The 15,658-nt window shown below is 33.9% G+C and overlaps 1 protein-coding gene across 2 annotated transcripts in view; it reads right to left on the reverse strand.

Moving 5' to 3' along the window:
* Positions 1-495: 495 nt before the first annotated feature.
* Positions 496-15,658, reverse strand: part of Acn (apoptotic chromatin condensation inducer acinus) — a 35,726-nt gene continuing 20,563 nt past the window's right edge. For both annotated transcript variants that reach the window (XM_072525809.1, XM_072525811.1), the window contains exons 5-8: positions 7,339-7,504; positions 2,438-2,621; positions 1,130-1,251; positions 496-1,045 (exon numbers count right to left, since the gene is read on the reverse strand). In XM_072525809.1, the coding sequence (XP_072381910.1) occupies positions 923-1,045; positions 1,130-1,251; positions 2,438-2,621; positions 7,339-7,504 (595 nt within the window). In that variant the 3' untranslated portion in view covers positions 496-922. The remainder of the gene's footprint in view (positions 1,046-1,129; positions 1,252-2,437; positions 2,622-7,338; positions 7,505-15,658) is intronic.

The following is a 15,658-nucleotide window of genomic DNA, read 5'->3' on the forward strand; positions in this document are numbered from 1 at the left end:
TGAGGGATACTTAAATTGGCTTAACACAAACAAGATGTCTACGGTTGTTATGAATGGGTTGTAGCGAATGGCATTGAGATGATAAGTTCTGTTGGTTACGGAGTTTACTCTTTCCTATCTTTTTGAGAAAAATATTAGATATACCATTTATGTGGCCTTTTAGGTTATGTTTGAAAGTCTTGTTCTATGCATAATGCTGCCATCTGTCGAGAATACAAAAAAACACTGAGAAAATTGAAGTTTCCACAGACGATGTACAGAGTGAGTTTTAAGTATGGAACACCTCAATTGTTTCGGTAACGACGAATAAAAACTTTGATCGATGAGGGTATTAACGTCAATAACTAAAGAAATTAACCATTGTACTTTCCTTTAACTGTAATTGTAAACTTTAACAGAAACAATGTTATAAATAAAAACAAGTTTCTTTATGGGACCTATCAGAGAGTGTTTTAATAAGTTGAGGCTGTATGACATGAAAGAAAACAATTTAAGTCTTTCTAAAATTTAATTTTAATAATTCTTTTTTCCTATATAAAAGTACATTAAACATGTACATCTCACAAGTGTTGAACTAAGTTGTTGTTGGTTATACTGTTGGTATATCAGAAAAAGTAAACCTCTTGAATGAAATAAAACATTTTAAGCTTCTTCTTCAAAACTGTAACAAAAAAACTGACTCCTTCGTTGAAGAACTTTCCAACGGGGGTCCTTTCGTCACGACGGAGATAATCTGGAGCCCTATAACAATCAGTATTACTGAAATCATACACACCACATTCTCACAAGGACGAGGAAAAAATTGTTTAAAAATAATTTCTAAATCTAGGAAAGGAATTAAATACAACATGCATACGGTTTTATCTTTCACACCAAAAATCGTAAATCAATTCCTGAAATATCTAAAAAAGTAAGGCAAACGTCAGCGCCGTCTGAAGGTGCCACGTCTGTCTCTTTCTCTATCTCGAAAACGCCCTCGGTTTTCCTCAATTCTTCGCTTGTGCTCCTCCATACGCACCATTCTTTGTTGTTGCTTAGTTGCAATCTACAAACAAACGAAAGGGTAATAAGTTTTAAATATCAAACTTGTATCAGGTATACATTTTAAAAAATATTATATTATATTTACCTCTTGCGGCGAAAGGGGTTGCCAGTATATGCTCGGTGTAGTCTTAGTTTTCAAAAAGAGGTCGTCCATTAATTTTTGTGGTACCGGTTCTTCCGGTTTCTTGTGCTTCTTTTTGTTGTCAACTGCAAAATATAGCAAAATAAGTTAGTAATACATGGTTGATTCTTCAATTTTTTTGAATTTTCGAATTATATTTTTATAATTGTTTACAACATATGTACGACTGACACGGTATTTTAAAATAAACGGATTAAAAGTTCTATGCTACGTATGCTCTACATAGGTTTTGTAAAGAGTACAAGCATTTTTGTAAAGAGTACGGTAAAGAACATAATTTGCTATTTAACATGGAATTCCATCAAAAGATAGACAGCTGGTAAATTGTCGGTTTTCTCTCGCAATATATGTCTTTATTAAAGGGGGTAGGGTTTATTTTCAATATTTTAAACATATTTTTAAGATTTTTTTTTTAATTGTTTAATAAAATTTATTTATAACAGTACATTATAATAAAACATTTCAAGAGTATTATCTGAAATTTTAGTATAACAATATTAAAAATTAAGAAAATATCGGCTAATTTTTAAGATGAAAAAAAAAAGTTACTTTGCAGTGTTTACCGTAACTTATAACCAGATCATCTGTTAAAAAACGAAAAAGATTTCGTTAATTTATAAGTTTTCCTAGGTCGCAACGTCGAGATATTGTTTATTTTATAGTTTTTTTCAAATTTTAGCAGTAAAAAAAGACGATTTTTTTTTAATTTTCGAAAAAAGTTTGTTAAAAGAAGTCTGCAAAATTTGAGAAGGATCAGTCAAGTAGTTCCTTGTAGTACTTGAAAAATATTATTCCGAGAAAAACTCGTTTAAAAAAAAGATTTTTTTTTTGATACTCACACAGTATCGTCTATTCCAGGCCCATACATTGCTATCCTTTGTGCCCTCCAAAATAAATTTTGGCAGGACCCCGGTCTACCTGGCCTTTCGGCATACGACCGTTAGCGCCTCCACCCTTATATTTTTTACTTATCCACGACCCCAGCTCTCCTAACAAACCCTGAGTGCTGTTCGCACAAGTAGCGTTTATTTTGCTTACCCTATCTCCACCCCCATAGTTTCTATTCCCCAATCTTGTACCCCCAAAATCTTACCCTATGGTAGGCAAAATATTTCGTTACACGCTTCGACATTAATGGTGGAAATAATTGTTTTTTTTTGTAATATTAATTTGTATTTGGTGAACGATTTCTCTAACTAAAATTGTGGATATTTCCGAAAAAAGTCTTCTAAATTCTACAAAATTGCTTACTTTCTGGAGTGTAAGACCTCCGACTATGTTTCCTAACCCTTTCTCTACTTTTACTTCTTGAATGCTGTCTACGGTGTTCTTCCTTCTTACTCCTTTCCCTCTCTGAATGATCCTTTCTCCTTTCCTCCTTTTCTTGATCCCTATCCCTTTCACGATCTCTTCGTCTAATGTCTACTTCTGGTTCCTGCAAAAAACGTATTTTTTAAGCAAATACGAGTATAATTAAGCCTATTAAAATATCTACTATAAAGGTCACATTTCCTCTCAATTTTTAATATACATATACATTATTACAAGATCCTGTAGAAGATCGACTTTCACACATCTGTTTACCGAATGAAAAATCTTTTTTTAACAGTGTTAATACATGAAAAAACATATTATTGCGAATGGATTTTCTGATGAAATCAAGTTCTTTTAACCTTTAGTTAAAATTAATCTACTTATTCTTAACTTTTCCACTCATGACAATGCATTGAAAAATTCTTAGCCTACTATAGAAGCAAACGAAATTATACTCTCTTCTTAATTGGGTATACAGGTTTACTAGGCTGGCCTAGATATTAACCTCGCGAAAACAGAGTACCTATCTACAAGTGAAGAAGACATAGAAGATCTACAGATTGATGACAACGTAACAATCAAAGGAAAGGATAAATTCAAATACCTGGGGTTTATAATCACGAAAAAGGCAACAACAGAGGAAGAAATTACACAAAGATTAGGACAAACAAGAACAGCAATCCGACAACTTAACTCAGTATGGTGGGATAGACACCTAAATATGAAGACAAAAACGCAGATTTATAAAACATTAGTGCGAAGTATTATGACATATGGGGCCGAAAATTGGATCATAAACAAGAAAAACAGCAGTAAGATAATAGCAACAGAGATGGAATGCCTGCGAAGATGCTGCAGAGTAACAAGAATGGATAGGAGAAGTAATGACGAAATAAAGCAAAGAACATCAATAGAAACAGACATACTAACATATATAGAACAAAAAAGACTAAAGTGGTATGGACATGTAAGAAGAGCCAGCGACAGCAGATGGATAAAAAGAATAACCGAATGGAGCCCCATAGGAAGGAGGAAAAGAGGACGACCCCGAAAATCCTGGAGGAACGAAGTAGACGACGCCATGAGTAAGAGAGGACTAAACGATGGAGAATGGAACAACAGAGAGAGATGGAATCGGTTGAGCGAGGGAAGGCAGTGAATACTGTAGAATCCCTAAATATATATATATAGGTTTACTACAAACGCCTCAAAACGATACAAATTATCTGTAACTCCTAGACTTCGAACCCTAAATCGCTAATTATTTGCATGCCATCATAAGATTTGTGTGCAGAGGCATTGTCCTACAAAAACAAAATACATTTGGACAACTTTCCACGTCTTCTCTCCATATTTTTTTCTCGTTATCGTCCCAGTTATTGTTCTACCCTTATTCTGAAAATCTACCATGATTACTCATTGGAATTCCATAAGAATTCCGAAAGAAGCAGTGGAACTGTTTTGGTCAACTTTCTTGATAATACGCCAGTAGCATTGGTTTCAAACTATGCAGGAATAGGAGACCAATACAACGTAAAATGGGATAAAACTACAAAAATTTTCCAATAAAATCCTTTATAAAAAGGTATATAAAAAACCCCCGTCGGGCTATGTTAAAAAGACAAAACGTTTTCGGAATAAGTATTCCATCATCAGTGTCAATATATTACATGAATGTAGCCACTAAGTATGAGGGTAAAAACCCTTTAAAAATTAATATGTGAAGTTTAGTTTACATTATGTCGTGTTTACAAATAGGATGGTAAAGTTACCGTTGGATTGGTAACATGGCGACATATGACTCTACATTAAGTTGCAAGTCCTGAGACGGTATGTCGACGAGGACTTTATTAAAGCAACTCTCGGATTTTGCGTTGCAATTTGCAATTGATTGATTTGCAATTATGAGTTGCTTTAATAAAGTCCTCGTAGACATACCGTCTCAGGACTTGCAACTTAATGTAGAGTCATATGTCGCCATGTTACCAATCCAACGGTAACTTTACCATCCTATTTGTAAACACGACATAATGTAAACTAAACTTCACATATTAATTTTTAAAGGGTTTTTACCCTCATATTTAGTGGCTACATTCATGTAATATATTGACACTGATGATGGAATACTTATTCCGAAAACGTTTTGTCTTTTTAACATAGCCCGACGGGGTTTTTTTATATATATTTTTTTATAAAGGATTTTATTGGAAAATTTTTTATTATATGGTATACAGCCAACTACAGGAACTTAGTTTCCTTGTGGATTTTAAAACTACAAAAGAACGAATTCAAGTGAACCTACCTCAAATAGTGAATACAATACTTCAATAGGCGGAGTCGACAAAACTGATACCCATATATCATTAGTTTTGTTTGCGGAGATAGTCCCCGACTAGTTTTGGATAAATTTCGGACCGATTCGGGATTAATGTTGTGCGCTGGCGCGATTATTACTAGTTTGTAACAGTCAATTCTGCGCGAACGATTTCCGGACGTTTCTGGCTGTTTCTAACCCCAAAACATCAACACAAAACGTTGTTTTGTTTATATGTACAAGGAGGAACACAGATGTTTGACAAAATTTTATTTTAAAGACGATATTGCCAATATGTGTACTTAAGTAAAAAATAGGGTATTAGTGTAGTAAGAAATTTATATCAATGACCCTGAACGTCCAGAATTTCCTCTAAATCATAATTGCTGGATGTAAAATGATCACTCATCTGAATAAAAATAATTCCTTAATACCGATAAATAGGTGTCTGTTTTTAGTTCCATATTTGTATACCAAATACTTGCTTTTTAATCTTATTTATTTATATCGCTAAAAAGATGAAAGTTTTAGTTATATTTATTTAATGATGTAGAACATAAAGATTCTATTGCCACGACTCAACTAAGTAAATAATAGGTTAGTTAGTATTAACGATTGACCAAAAAAAAATAAACAAAATATCTGACAATTTACAATTTCTTTAGCGCTTGCGCTAACTAAAAATCCGCACTCTAATCCATGAACCAAATGGACTGATAATGAACCCGTTAGAAACACTCCGCGAACATCGAACTCTTTGTCAAAGTCCTGGATTTTTAACACCGCGAACGCTTGAAAGCAGAACTGCGCATACGAATCGGTCAGAAACCAGTCAGGGACTGTCTCCGCGAACAAAACTATTATACCGAACAAACATTCGCTCCAAAAAATGGACACAGAATATTTCATACGGTGGATATGGCAATCATAAATTCTTGGTCAGAGTACAGAAAATATTGCCAAATACTTGGTCGCCTAATGAAAAAACCACTAGAATTATTTATTGCACTTCAGAAGGGGTAGGGGAGGTGCTCATCAAGCAGGGCAATGACATTTTTAGAAATAAAGTGGAGAGGCCTTCAAAAGCAAAATTCCTGTTCAATTAAGTCGAACTAGGACTGAAGTATAGCCTCTTGAAGCTGAGCAATTGGAAAATGGAAAGAAGGGCAAGGATGTAGACTTGCCAGGGTAACCAGGTTGTCCAAGTAACCTTGAAAAGTCCGCTTCAAAGAAGTACTTGGGAATGACCAGGAAAAACCTACGCTTAACAGTTGCTTTTTTAACTGGTCATTGTCAACTAAGCAAACACCTCCACAAGCTGGGGCTAATTGATACATCTCTATGACGGAAGCGTCCGAGAAGACGAATCTGTAGAGCATGTCCTATGTGAATGCTCGGAGTTATCGTTAATACGAGAGTACGCGTTCGGCGAGCCCTGGCCCACACCTGCCCACATAAGGGAGATGTCCCCTGGTGACTTGTCTTCTTCTTCTTCTTTATGTGCTGGCTTCTACCAAAGGTTGGCGACCATCAAACGATAGGTTTCTTTGTTTTGTGCCGCATGTATTATGTTCGCAGCTTCTGGTATTTGAAACCATTCTCTCAAGTTTCTCAGCCAGGATTTCTTCTTTCTGCCCAAACCTCTTCTACCTTCAATCTTGCCTTCCACGATAAGCTGTAGCAGACTGTACTTACCATTACGGAGCACATGACCCAGGTATGACGCTTTCCTCCTTTAACAGTTGTTAACAATTCCACCTCTTTACCCATTCGTCTTAATACCTCTGTGTTGGTCACTCTGTCTGTCCAAGGTATTCTCAGTATGCGTCGATATAGCCACATTTCTAGAGCCGCTAACTTCTTTATAGTTGCTGCTGTTAATGTCCACCCTTCAACTCACCAACTGTCAATTGTGGCTTAAGTGCTGTGGAACTTAACTCGCCCTCCCTACTCTACAGATACAGATAGACAATGTAAACCATACACCAGAGCACACTGGGGTGTCCCTTCCTAGACGATGCAAGAATGTTGCCTGAAGGACAAGTCCAGATGGTATTAAATTTAATGTTCATTTGTGCCTTCAAAAAGATCGCAACTGTTTTGTGAATTCCCATGAAAAATAAATACTTACATTTTACGTTACTTACACTTACATATTATTCAAATTTTTACTTTATTTCCATTTTTTAATAAATAACATAATTTATTTCACTGACTACCGATGTCTACAATTGTAGAAATTATTTTTTTGATATACTAGGGGGGCAAATTTAAAAAAAAAAAGTTGGAGGCTGTTAAGTATCATATTTTACCAATATATTACCAAAAAAAATAATTTTTGTCTGTGGAAACAAAAATTTTTAGTCAAAGCGTTAATAATAATGAATCACTTTTTTAGTTATATTAACTGTTTCGGCTGATAGTCGAAACTAGCCAAAACTTAAATCTCTACAACGATATGAATAGGTCTTTACTCGTCGACATTCAAATGGGAACTTAACCTTAGTATTTTCTTCATACATACCCTATTTTCCTTCTCAGGTGATTTTACAGGAAGCGCTATAGGTGTTGGTATAGGATTTTTCGCTTTTTCCATTTCTTCCTCAGTAGCATAATCAATACTGAGCTGTTTTCCATTGCCAATAGGCCAATGCACTCCGTGAAGAGCATTCCTTGTAGTTTCGGCTTCCCTAAAATTATAATAAAATTAATTCTCCAGAATTTGCATCGTAATAAGGGGCACACACGGTAAGCTGGACCTCCCCTGACGAAAGTAAAACAAGTCAGATTAATCACATATTAATAGTTTCACAACACGATACAGGCGTAATGATTAGAAGAAATTATATGAGGCGTCAACATAGATTCAAATCACTTCTTAGTTATCTGAACTTAAGGGGGTTGAATGTCAAACGCCAACAAAGAAGAAAAAGTCTACTACAAAATGGAATGTACAAAAATTGAAAGATGTAACAGTGTGAAGTATGCACGACTCCCTCCTTTACCGGGAACAAGGAATCTTACATAATTCTCTTATCGAAATAATTATTTGCGTAAATTGTTTATTAATCCACTTACTAGAACAACACACAGTTTACATAAGCAAACGTTAGCAAAAAATACCTGCCAAACTCTGAACCTGAAATAGATATAAATTGAACATTTACGTTCGATGAGGACGACTATATTTAGATCTGTTGAGACAATCAGGTCTAACCTGACTCAATAGTTTGTATGTATTAGAATGTAGGTAAAACAGAAATAAAAACGTATTCGTTAAAAATGTATTAAGTTTTATTTGCGGAGAAAATGTAAAAAGGGTAATTTCTATCCTCACGCTGGTCCGAGTAAGCTGGTTTCAACATCACAACAGTTGCGGAACGGTACTAGGAAAACGCAACGAACTTAAGTTTTGGAATATGACTCTATAACTCATACCTCTACTATGCACAATGAATCGTGTTGCCTAGTGTTACCATGGAAACGAACAGTGTGCTGCTTCCAGTGTCTTAGTTTAAGAAGTACGTATCGCAGAGAGTGTTTGACTTGATCTTGTTGGATATTTTATTCATTTTTTTTTAGATTAGTGCTTAGTATATTGGTAGAAGTAATCAGTGTATTATTAAGTCATTTAGTGTATCTATAGTGTGTTTAGTTCAGTTATTAATAATAGTCATTTTTAACATAATGGCTCCTAAAAAGATAGGAACAAAATTAAACCATCATACTTTTGAACGAATACTCTTCAAATAATCTCTAACAAATTGGAGGTGGCGAAAAAACGAAGACAATAGGAGTGTTCTAATGGAAAGTTACGATATTTGTTTAAAACGAATAGAATATTTAAAGCGGCTAATTTAATTTCAATCTGAGGGTAGAACCATAATTTATACCGACGAAACATATATGTACACAGCAGCCATACTCCCCCGTACCACTGGGCAGATCAAAGTGGAAAAGCTTTAGAAAAACCGTTTTCTAAGAGCAAAATGCTGATTATTGTTCATGCTGGAGGAGAGACTGGATTTGTACCTAACCCTATGTTAATTTTTAAATCAGGTGCATGTGTATAATTAAAAAGTAAATCTTAATAACAATAACAGTAATGTAAGTAATAATTACTTTTAAAGTTTCATATTAAATCAAATTCTATTGTTTAAAAAAATTTCGTAAAAAGCGACTGTCTACAAAACTAATAACGGGGCAAAGGTCGTTCGGCAAAAAGTTTTTGATAAAGCAACATTTAGTAAAAATAATAATACACAATGATTATTTGAATTCGCTGAAAAGTCCTCTAAAATAATTTGTGCGATAATTTTATGACATTTATACTTTCAGGATTCAAGAGTGGCGACTATCATGACGATATGAACCACCTTAATTTTATGAAGTGGACCAGAAGTCAGCTCTTACCTAACTAACCCAAAAATGCGATCCTGATGGTTGATAATGTGCTAATGGAAAAAATGTGACGTCTGCTAGCCATAGGGATATTATGGTAAAGTGGTTACAGGAAAAAAGTCTTCCTTTTCAACAAACACTAACCAAACCGGAGTTATATAAAATTATATCAGTCCATAAACCACGTTTTCCACCTGTTTATGTATTAGATTATGAGCTTGAACAACATGGACATAAAGTATTTCGCTTTCCTCCCTATCATCCGGAGTTAAACCCGATTGAAAAAATATGGGCTTTGGTAAAAGGTAGAGTGGCAACTCGTAATACAACAGTTACTATAAATGAAAATGTAGCAAAACCAAAATTTTCAGAATTGTTAATAGAAGAGTGGACTAATATTATGTAAACACATACAAAAATATAAAAACACTCAAACCAGAACATTTGCTAGACACTACGCTGGACCACTTACAATTTGTTGTTAATACTGGTTCATCCGAAGAAAGCCTTTCTGAAGATAAAGATAGTGATTCAAATTCAAGAATAGAGATCTTAGAATCATACGAGGAATCACATATAAGACATTCTTGTGGAGACAAGATATTCTTGTAAGTATTAAGGAATTTGTTATTTATTAAAGTACTCATATTTTAGTCATTAGTTAACCGACTCTATTGAAGATGGCAATGGGATAAGACAGGGAGATTCCCTGAGTCCTCTATTGTTCAACCTTATTGTGGATGAAATAATAAAAAAAGTAAGAACTAAAAAAGAATACCAAATGGGAGAAAAACAACTTATAACAACTAATCTGCTATGCAGACGATGCAATACTACTCTCTTAAAGTGAAGATAATTTACAACGTATGCTGCATCAATTTAATATAACCGCCAGAAAATTTAACATGTTAATTTCCCCAAAAAAGACAAAATGCATGGTTACAACAGCAAATTTACTAAGATGTAAATTGGAGCTGGAGGGTCAGATAATAGAACAAGTGAGCAAATTCCCACAATGCAGAAACACTTTTAGTGTCTTTTAGGCACCGACAAACGGTGCCGACAGGTCAATTAAGGGTAATAAGTTTGCAGAATTGATATCAGTTTTACGACTTCGGATAATGCACGTGTTGTTTGTACGTTATTTTTCTTGGAATATGGCTATTCTGTTTTTCAAAAACGTTTCACTAGCGTTGTGCAATTTTTAAATTTAAAACTATGGCTGAGGGATTTGTTAGATCTGTTCAAATTGCTACTTTGATTAATAACGGAATGAGTCAAAGAGAAGTGACCAGACAGCTTAGAGTTAGTCGTTGGAGTCAGATCAAGCCCGAGAAGAATCACGACGGCCAGAGAAGATCGTTCTTTACAATGCACTTCTTTGCAAAATCGGTTCTTTACGGCTAGATCAATCCAAAACCGTTTTCAAAATGCTCACGGGTGGACTTTAAGCACTTCTACCGTGAGAAGAAGGTTGAGGGAATTTGGTCTAAGCAGCACATCGACAACGCCGACTACAGTTTGCTAGAGACCACAGCATTGGACGATAGAAGATTGGAAAAATGTTTTGTTTAGTGATATCCAGGGTGGTTCTTTATGGCTCAGATGGTCGCATAAAAACATACAGAAGACGTGGGGAACAATATGCTGCTTGTGTTCGACGAGTACGTGTTGCTTTTGGAGGAGGTTCGGTAATGTTTTGGGCAGTTTAGTGTACTTATCCAAGAGTAATCTGAAATCGTAAGCCACACTATAACGAAACCAAAGTCGGACGACAACCAACTTAATACGATTTTAGAAAACTTAGAATTTCAACAAAACAGAAAATCTAAATATTAATCAAGAACTACCGTATTTAGGAGGCAAAAAAGTCAAGAAAGAGAGTGCCACATTGAATGTAACACGCCAAACAATTGTGATTCTATCGTGGAAGCTGCTGATCACGGGTTTCGCGTCACTTTGCTATGGCAACTGACACCAGAGCGAAAGTCTCAACGTACAACGGAAAACATGCTATACGTGATAACATCTAGTGGGTGGAAAAAAATTCATGAAGAAAGAAGAAAATAGGAAAAAGCGTGAAATGAACAAAATGACCAAAGTAACAAAGAGGCCAGAAAAACCAAAACACGTCAGCAACTTAACAGCATTTTTGACGGAAAACGAAGCTCCGATGACCAAAAAATCCATTATATCAACCCAGTGGAGTTTTCCAAGTCCAAGTAATTTAAGCAACGAGGGGGTGTGCACAATCCCAATGCGCCTCTCTAAGTATAATATCATTCGTAATAAGGGATTGTTTTATATGTACGAAAAATGCAAAAGTAGCAAATTTTGGAATTAAGTGTCAGAACTGTATGAGAATGTACCATTACAAATGCCTGCTGAAAAAAGATTTATACACACCTCATTATTTATGCAAAGTATTCCAAAGTAATGCGTAGTTACTTATCTTTTCTGTTCATAGGATAAAGATTTTTATTTTAAGTTTCAATGGAATTTTGTTCATTCAGTTAAGGTTTTTATTTCAAAACATTTCAGCTTAAATTACAGTTTTTTTTTTTATTTAATAAATGTAAAAACATTTATTAAAATGATTTGAGCTCTTATTGGTTCATTCCATTACTATGAAAGTGATGCCATTAACTGCAGCAAGACGTGTGACAATTACTACAGGTAGGTGCCAATCACGGGTGCCAATGACTACAGCCATGTAAATGCCAATAACTACAGGCAACGTGCCAATAACTAGTACTTTCTGTTTTTTTTTTTTTATTTAAATCAATTTCGAGGAACAGCAAGGATTTCGGACAGGATGATCATGCACGGATGCAGTTTTTGTAATAAGACAAATAAAAGAAAAGTCGCTGGAATACAACAAACCAGCATATATGTGTCTGATAGATTTGAAGAAAGCGTTTGATACAGTGAGAATTCGGGACGCGATACATTTATTATATGAAAAGGGAATATCACTGATTTAGTAAAAACCATTGAGAATATATACAGGGTGGTCCTTAAGTAATTGTACAAATGAAAACCGTAAATTCTACGCTTTAAAATATTACGATTTAAGCCAACTTGCTTTAATAAAATGTTGATATTAAGAAAGATACAGGGTGTTAAAGTGGAAATTTAAAATTCTATTTTTCGCTATAACTTTTACGTTTGTAAATATTTTTGGACAAAAATTTATAATTGGATGCTTTAAAGCAGAATACAATATAATTTTATACAAACTTTAATGTAACTGATAGAGGGCGCCACATATGCCACATGTGTGGCATAGATTTGCGTTTTACTTTTTTGCTCTTTAAGTTAGCTCTATTTGTGTTAAAAAATATTAAAGATACATTATTTTTACAAGGTAAAGGTATACTTGTTAGTAACCTCAAAATTTAACCGTTTTCGAGATATTCGCATTTTATAAGTCAGCTGCATAATAATTCTTAGTTGTAATATTTGTGCGGTAAAGCACTGAATACCTGTAGATAATCATAATTTACAGTTTATTCCTATTACAACAACTCAAAGATGATAATGTAATATTACAAAATTTTTGTTATGGCTGCTAAATGTCTTATTGAAGAAAATATTCTTCATCTTCTTCTTTATGTGCCGTGTCCGTATTCAGACGTTGGCCGTCATCATGTTTACAATTTCCTTTTTCTATCGCTTCTTAAGTTTCTATACCTACTGGCGTTGTATTACTTTTTCCCTATTGTAAAATGCTGAAAACCCAAAATATGTGGTTTATATAAGATGGTACACCACCACATTCTATAGAGAAGGCAGTGAGAACATACTTAAATATAACTGTTCTGAACGTTGGATTGATCGTGGCAGTCATATTCCTTGGCAATGTAGTGAGATATTGATATAATTATTTAATTTATAAAAAATTCCAAAAGAATACTTATTATTTGACAATTAGAAACTAAAGCACAAGTATTGAATAACACATATGTGTCTTGTTTCATAATACTTTTGCTATCAACCTAACCTTAAAGACTCAGCATTTTTACAAAAACATCATCGTTGGCCTAATAACCGATATTATAAATATAGTAAACACATAGGTAATTTAGTTCAGCATAATATTAGTTCGTTAGTTAATCATAATAGACCATTTGTTCGAGATGTAATTATAGTTACTCGTAAGCTGTAACGTAATCATATAAATAAGTAATGTCATCGATAGGTTATTCCGTGTTTATATACGTAACCAATGAATCAGATACATCACAGTTTAATACATTATTTAACCTGTGCGACAAATAAGATGTAGTTCCATAATATACCACAAGGTTTGGATATGTATCCAAAAGAATATATTCATCCATTATACATTATAGCCACCACGTAGCCCAGAATTTAATCCGCTTGATTTTGGTGTATGGGGCGTATTAAAACAACGTGTCTATAAGAATCCCATAAACATTCGCAACCAACTATGGGAAGAAATAAATACTGCAGCAGTTTCTTTAGAACCAATGATGCTATTTAATATGAGACGATCTTTTATGTAATATATTGAAAAATGAATTAAAGAAAATGGTGGACATATCGAACACTTACTTTGACAAAAAGTTATGTTATTTAGTTTAACTATTTCTTAATTTGGTTTGTAAACAAAATGTTTTGATTATGACTTTAATTTAACATAAAACGTAAAATGTTTGATGTAAAATCCTATTATTCTGTTTTTGTCATATTAATTTTCCTGCTGATATATTTATTTTATTTAATATTTCGTTAACTATTAACTTTAGTTAAAGGTATTTTATACCAAAATTTAGATTTATTAATGTTTTTGTCTATTTTTCCTTCGTTGACTGGAGTAATTACCTTAAATCAGAATTATGCAGCTGATTTTTAAAATGCGATTATCCCTAAAACTGTTAAGTTTTAAAGTTATTAACAAGTATACCTTTTTTTTGTTAAAATAATGTATCTTTAATATTTTTTATCATAGATACAGGTAACTCAAAGAGCAAAAAAGTTAAGTGCAAATGTATGCCACATATGTGGCATATGTGGCGCCCTCTATCAGCTACATCAAAGTGTGCATCAAATTATAATTTCTCATATTTAAAAGTACCCAGTTGTAAATTTTTATGCATAAATCTTTACAAACATGAAAGTTATAGCGAAAAATAGAATTTTAAATTTTAACTTTAACACCCTGTATCTTTCTTAATATCAACATTTTATTAAAAAAAGTTGACTTAAACCGTAATATTTTAAAGTGTAGAATTTACGGTTTTCGTTTGTACAATTACTTAAGGACCACCCTGTATAAAGATAACATAGCTATGGTAAGATGTAAAGGAAAACTATCGCAACCTATCAAATATGAAACTGGCATTAGACAAGGAGATTCGCTGAGCCCATTAATATTTAATCTGATAATGGAGAAATCATAAAGAAAGTTAAAAAAAGGAGAGGATATAGAATGGGAGAAAAGGAAATAAGGATAATATGCTACGCAAACGACGCCATAATAACAGCCGAAAATGAAGATGACCTACAAAGATTAATTAAAGAATTCGAATATACGGCGCTCATATACAACATGGAGATCTCAACAGAGAAAACTAAAGCGATAGTGATATCAGCGGAACCGAGAAGATGTAAACTAGTCGTAAATAACAAAATAATAGAACAAGTGATGGAAACTGAATACTTGGGAATAAAACTGTCAAGCTACGGAAAAGTGGAAGAAGTACAAAAACAAGTGAACATGGCAAACAGAGCAGCAGGATGTCTCAACAACACAATCTGGAGAAACAAATACCTCACAACGGAAACGAAAACCAGGATATATAAATCAACAATAAGACCGATAATGACGTACACAGCGGAAACAAGAGCAGATACGGCGAAAACACAAAGACTACTGGAAACAACAGAGATGAAAGTCTTACGAAAAATAACAAACCAAACTCTAAGAGACAGAGTAAGAAGTGAGGAAATACGAGCGAGATGTGGTATAGAGGAAATAAACGCATGGACCAAAAGAAGAAAAGTGGAATGGAATCAACACATCAAAACAATGACAGAAAATAGAATAGTACGAATAGGAAGAGACAAATCGCCAAATGGAAGAAGATCATTGGGACGACCGAGGAAAAGATGGTCAGACAACGTCAATTGAGGCTAAAAACCGAAGTAAAACAGGCATTTTGCCTATTTATAAAGTATGTAGAAGAAGTAGAATTTCGTTTAAATAAACTAACTTTATTATTAAAAACAGTTGTGTGATAAGAAAGGTAGGACATCACACAGCCCAGAATAAAAGTTCCCGAAATTGTGATTCTTTTCTTGTGAAATATTTTCTCGGGGCATTTCTTTAAAGAGCCAACAACTGGGTGCGTTACCCAATATACTGATTCGAAACTTTGTGTATGAATGCCGTACTGTGTTAAGTTGCCGAAAATGGG

The sequence above is a fragment of the Diabrotica undecimpunctata genome, chromosome 3 (assembly GCF_040954645.1).
Source record: "Diabrotica undecimpunctata isolate CICGRU chromosome 3, icDiaUnde3, whole genome shotgun sequence".
Lineage (NCBI taxonomy): Eukaryota > Metazoa > Arthropoda > Insecta > Coleoptera > Chrysomelidae > Diabrotica > Diabrotica undecimpunctata.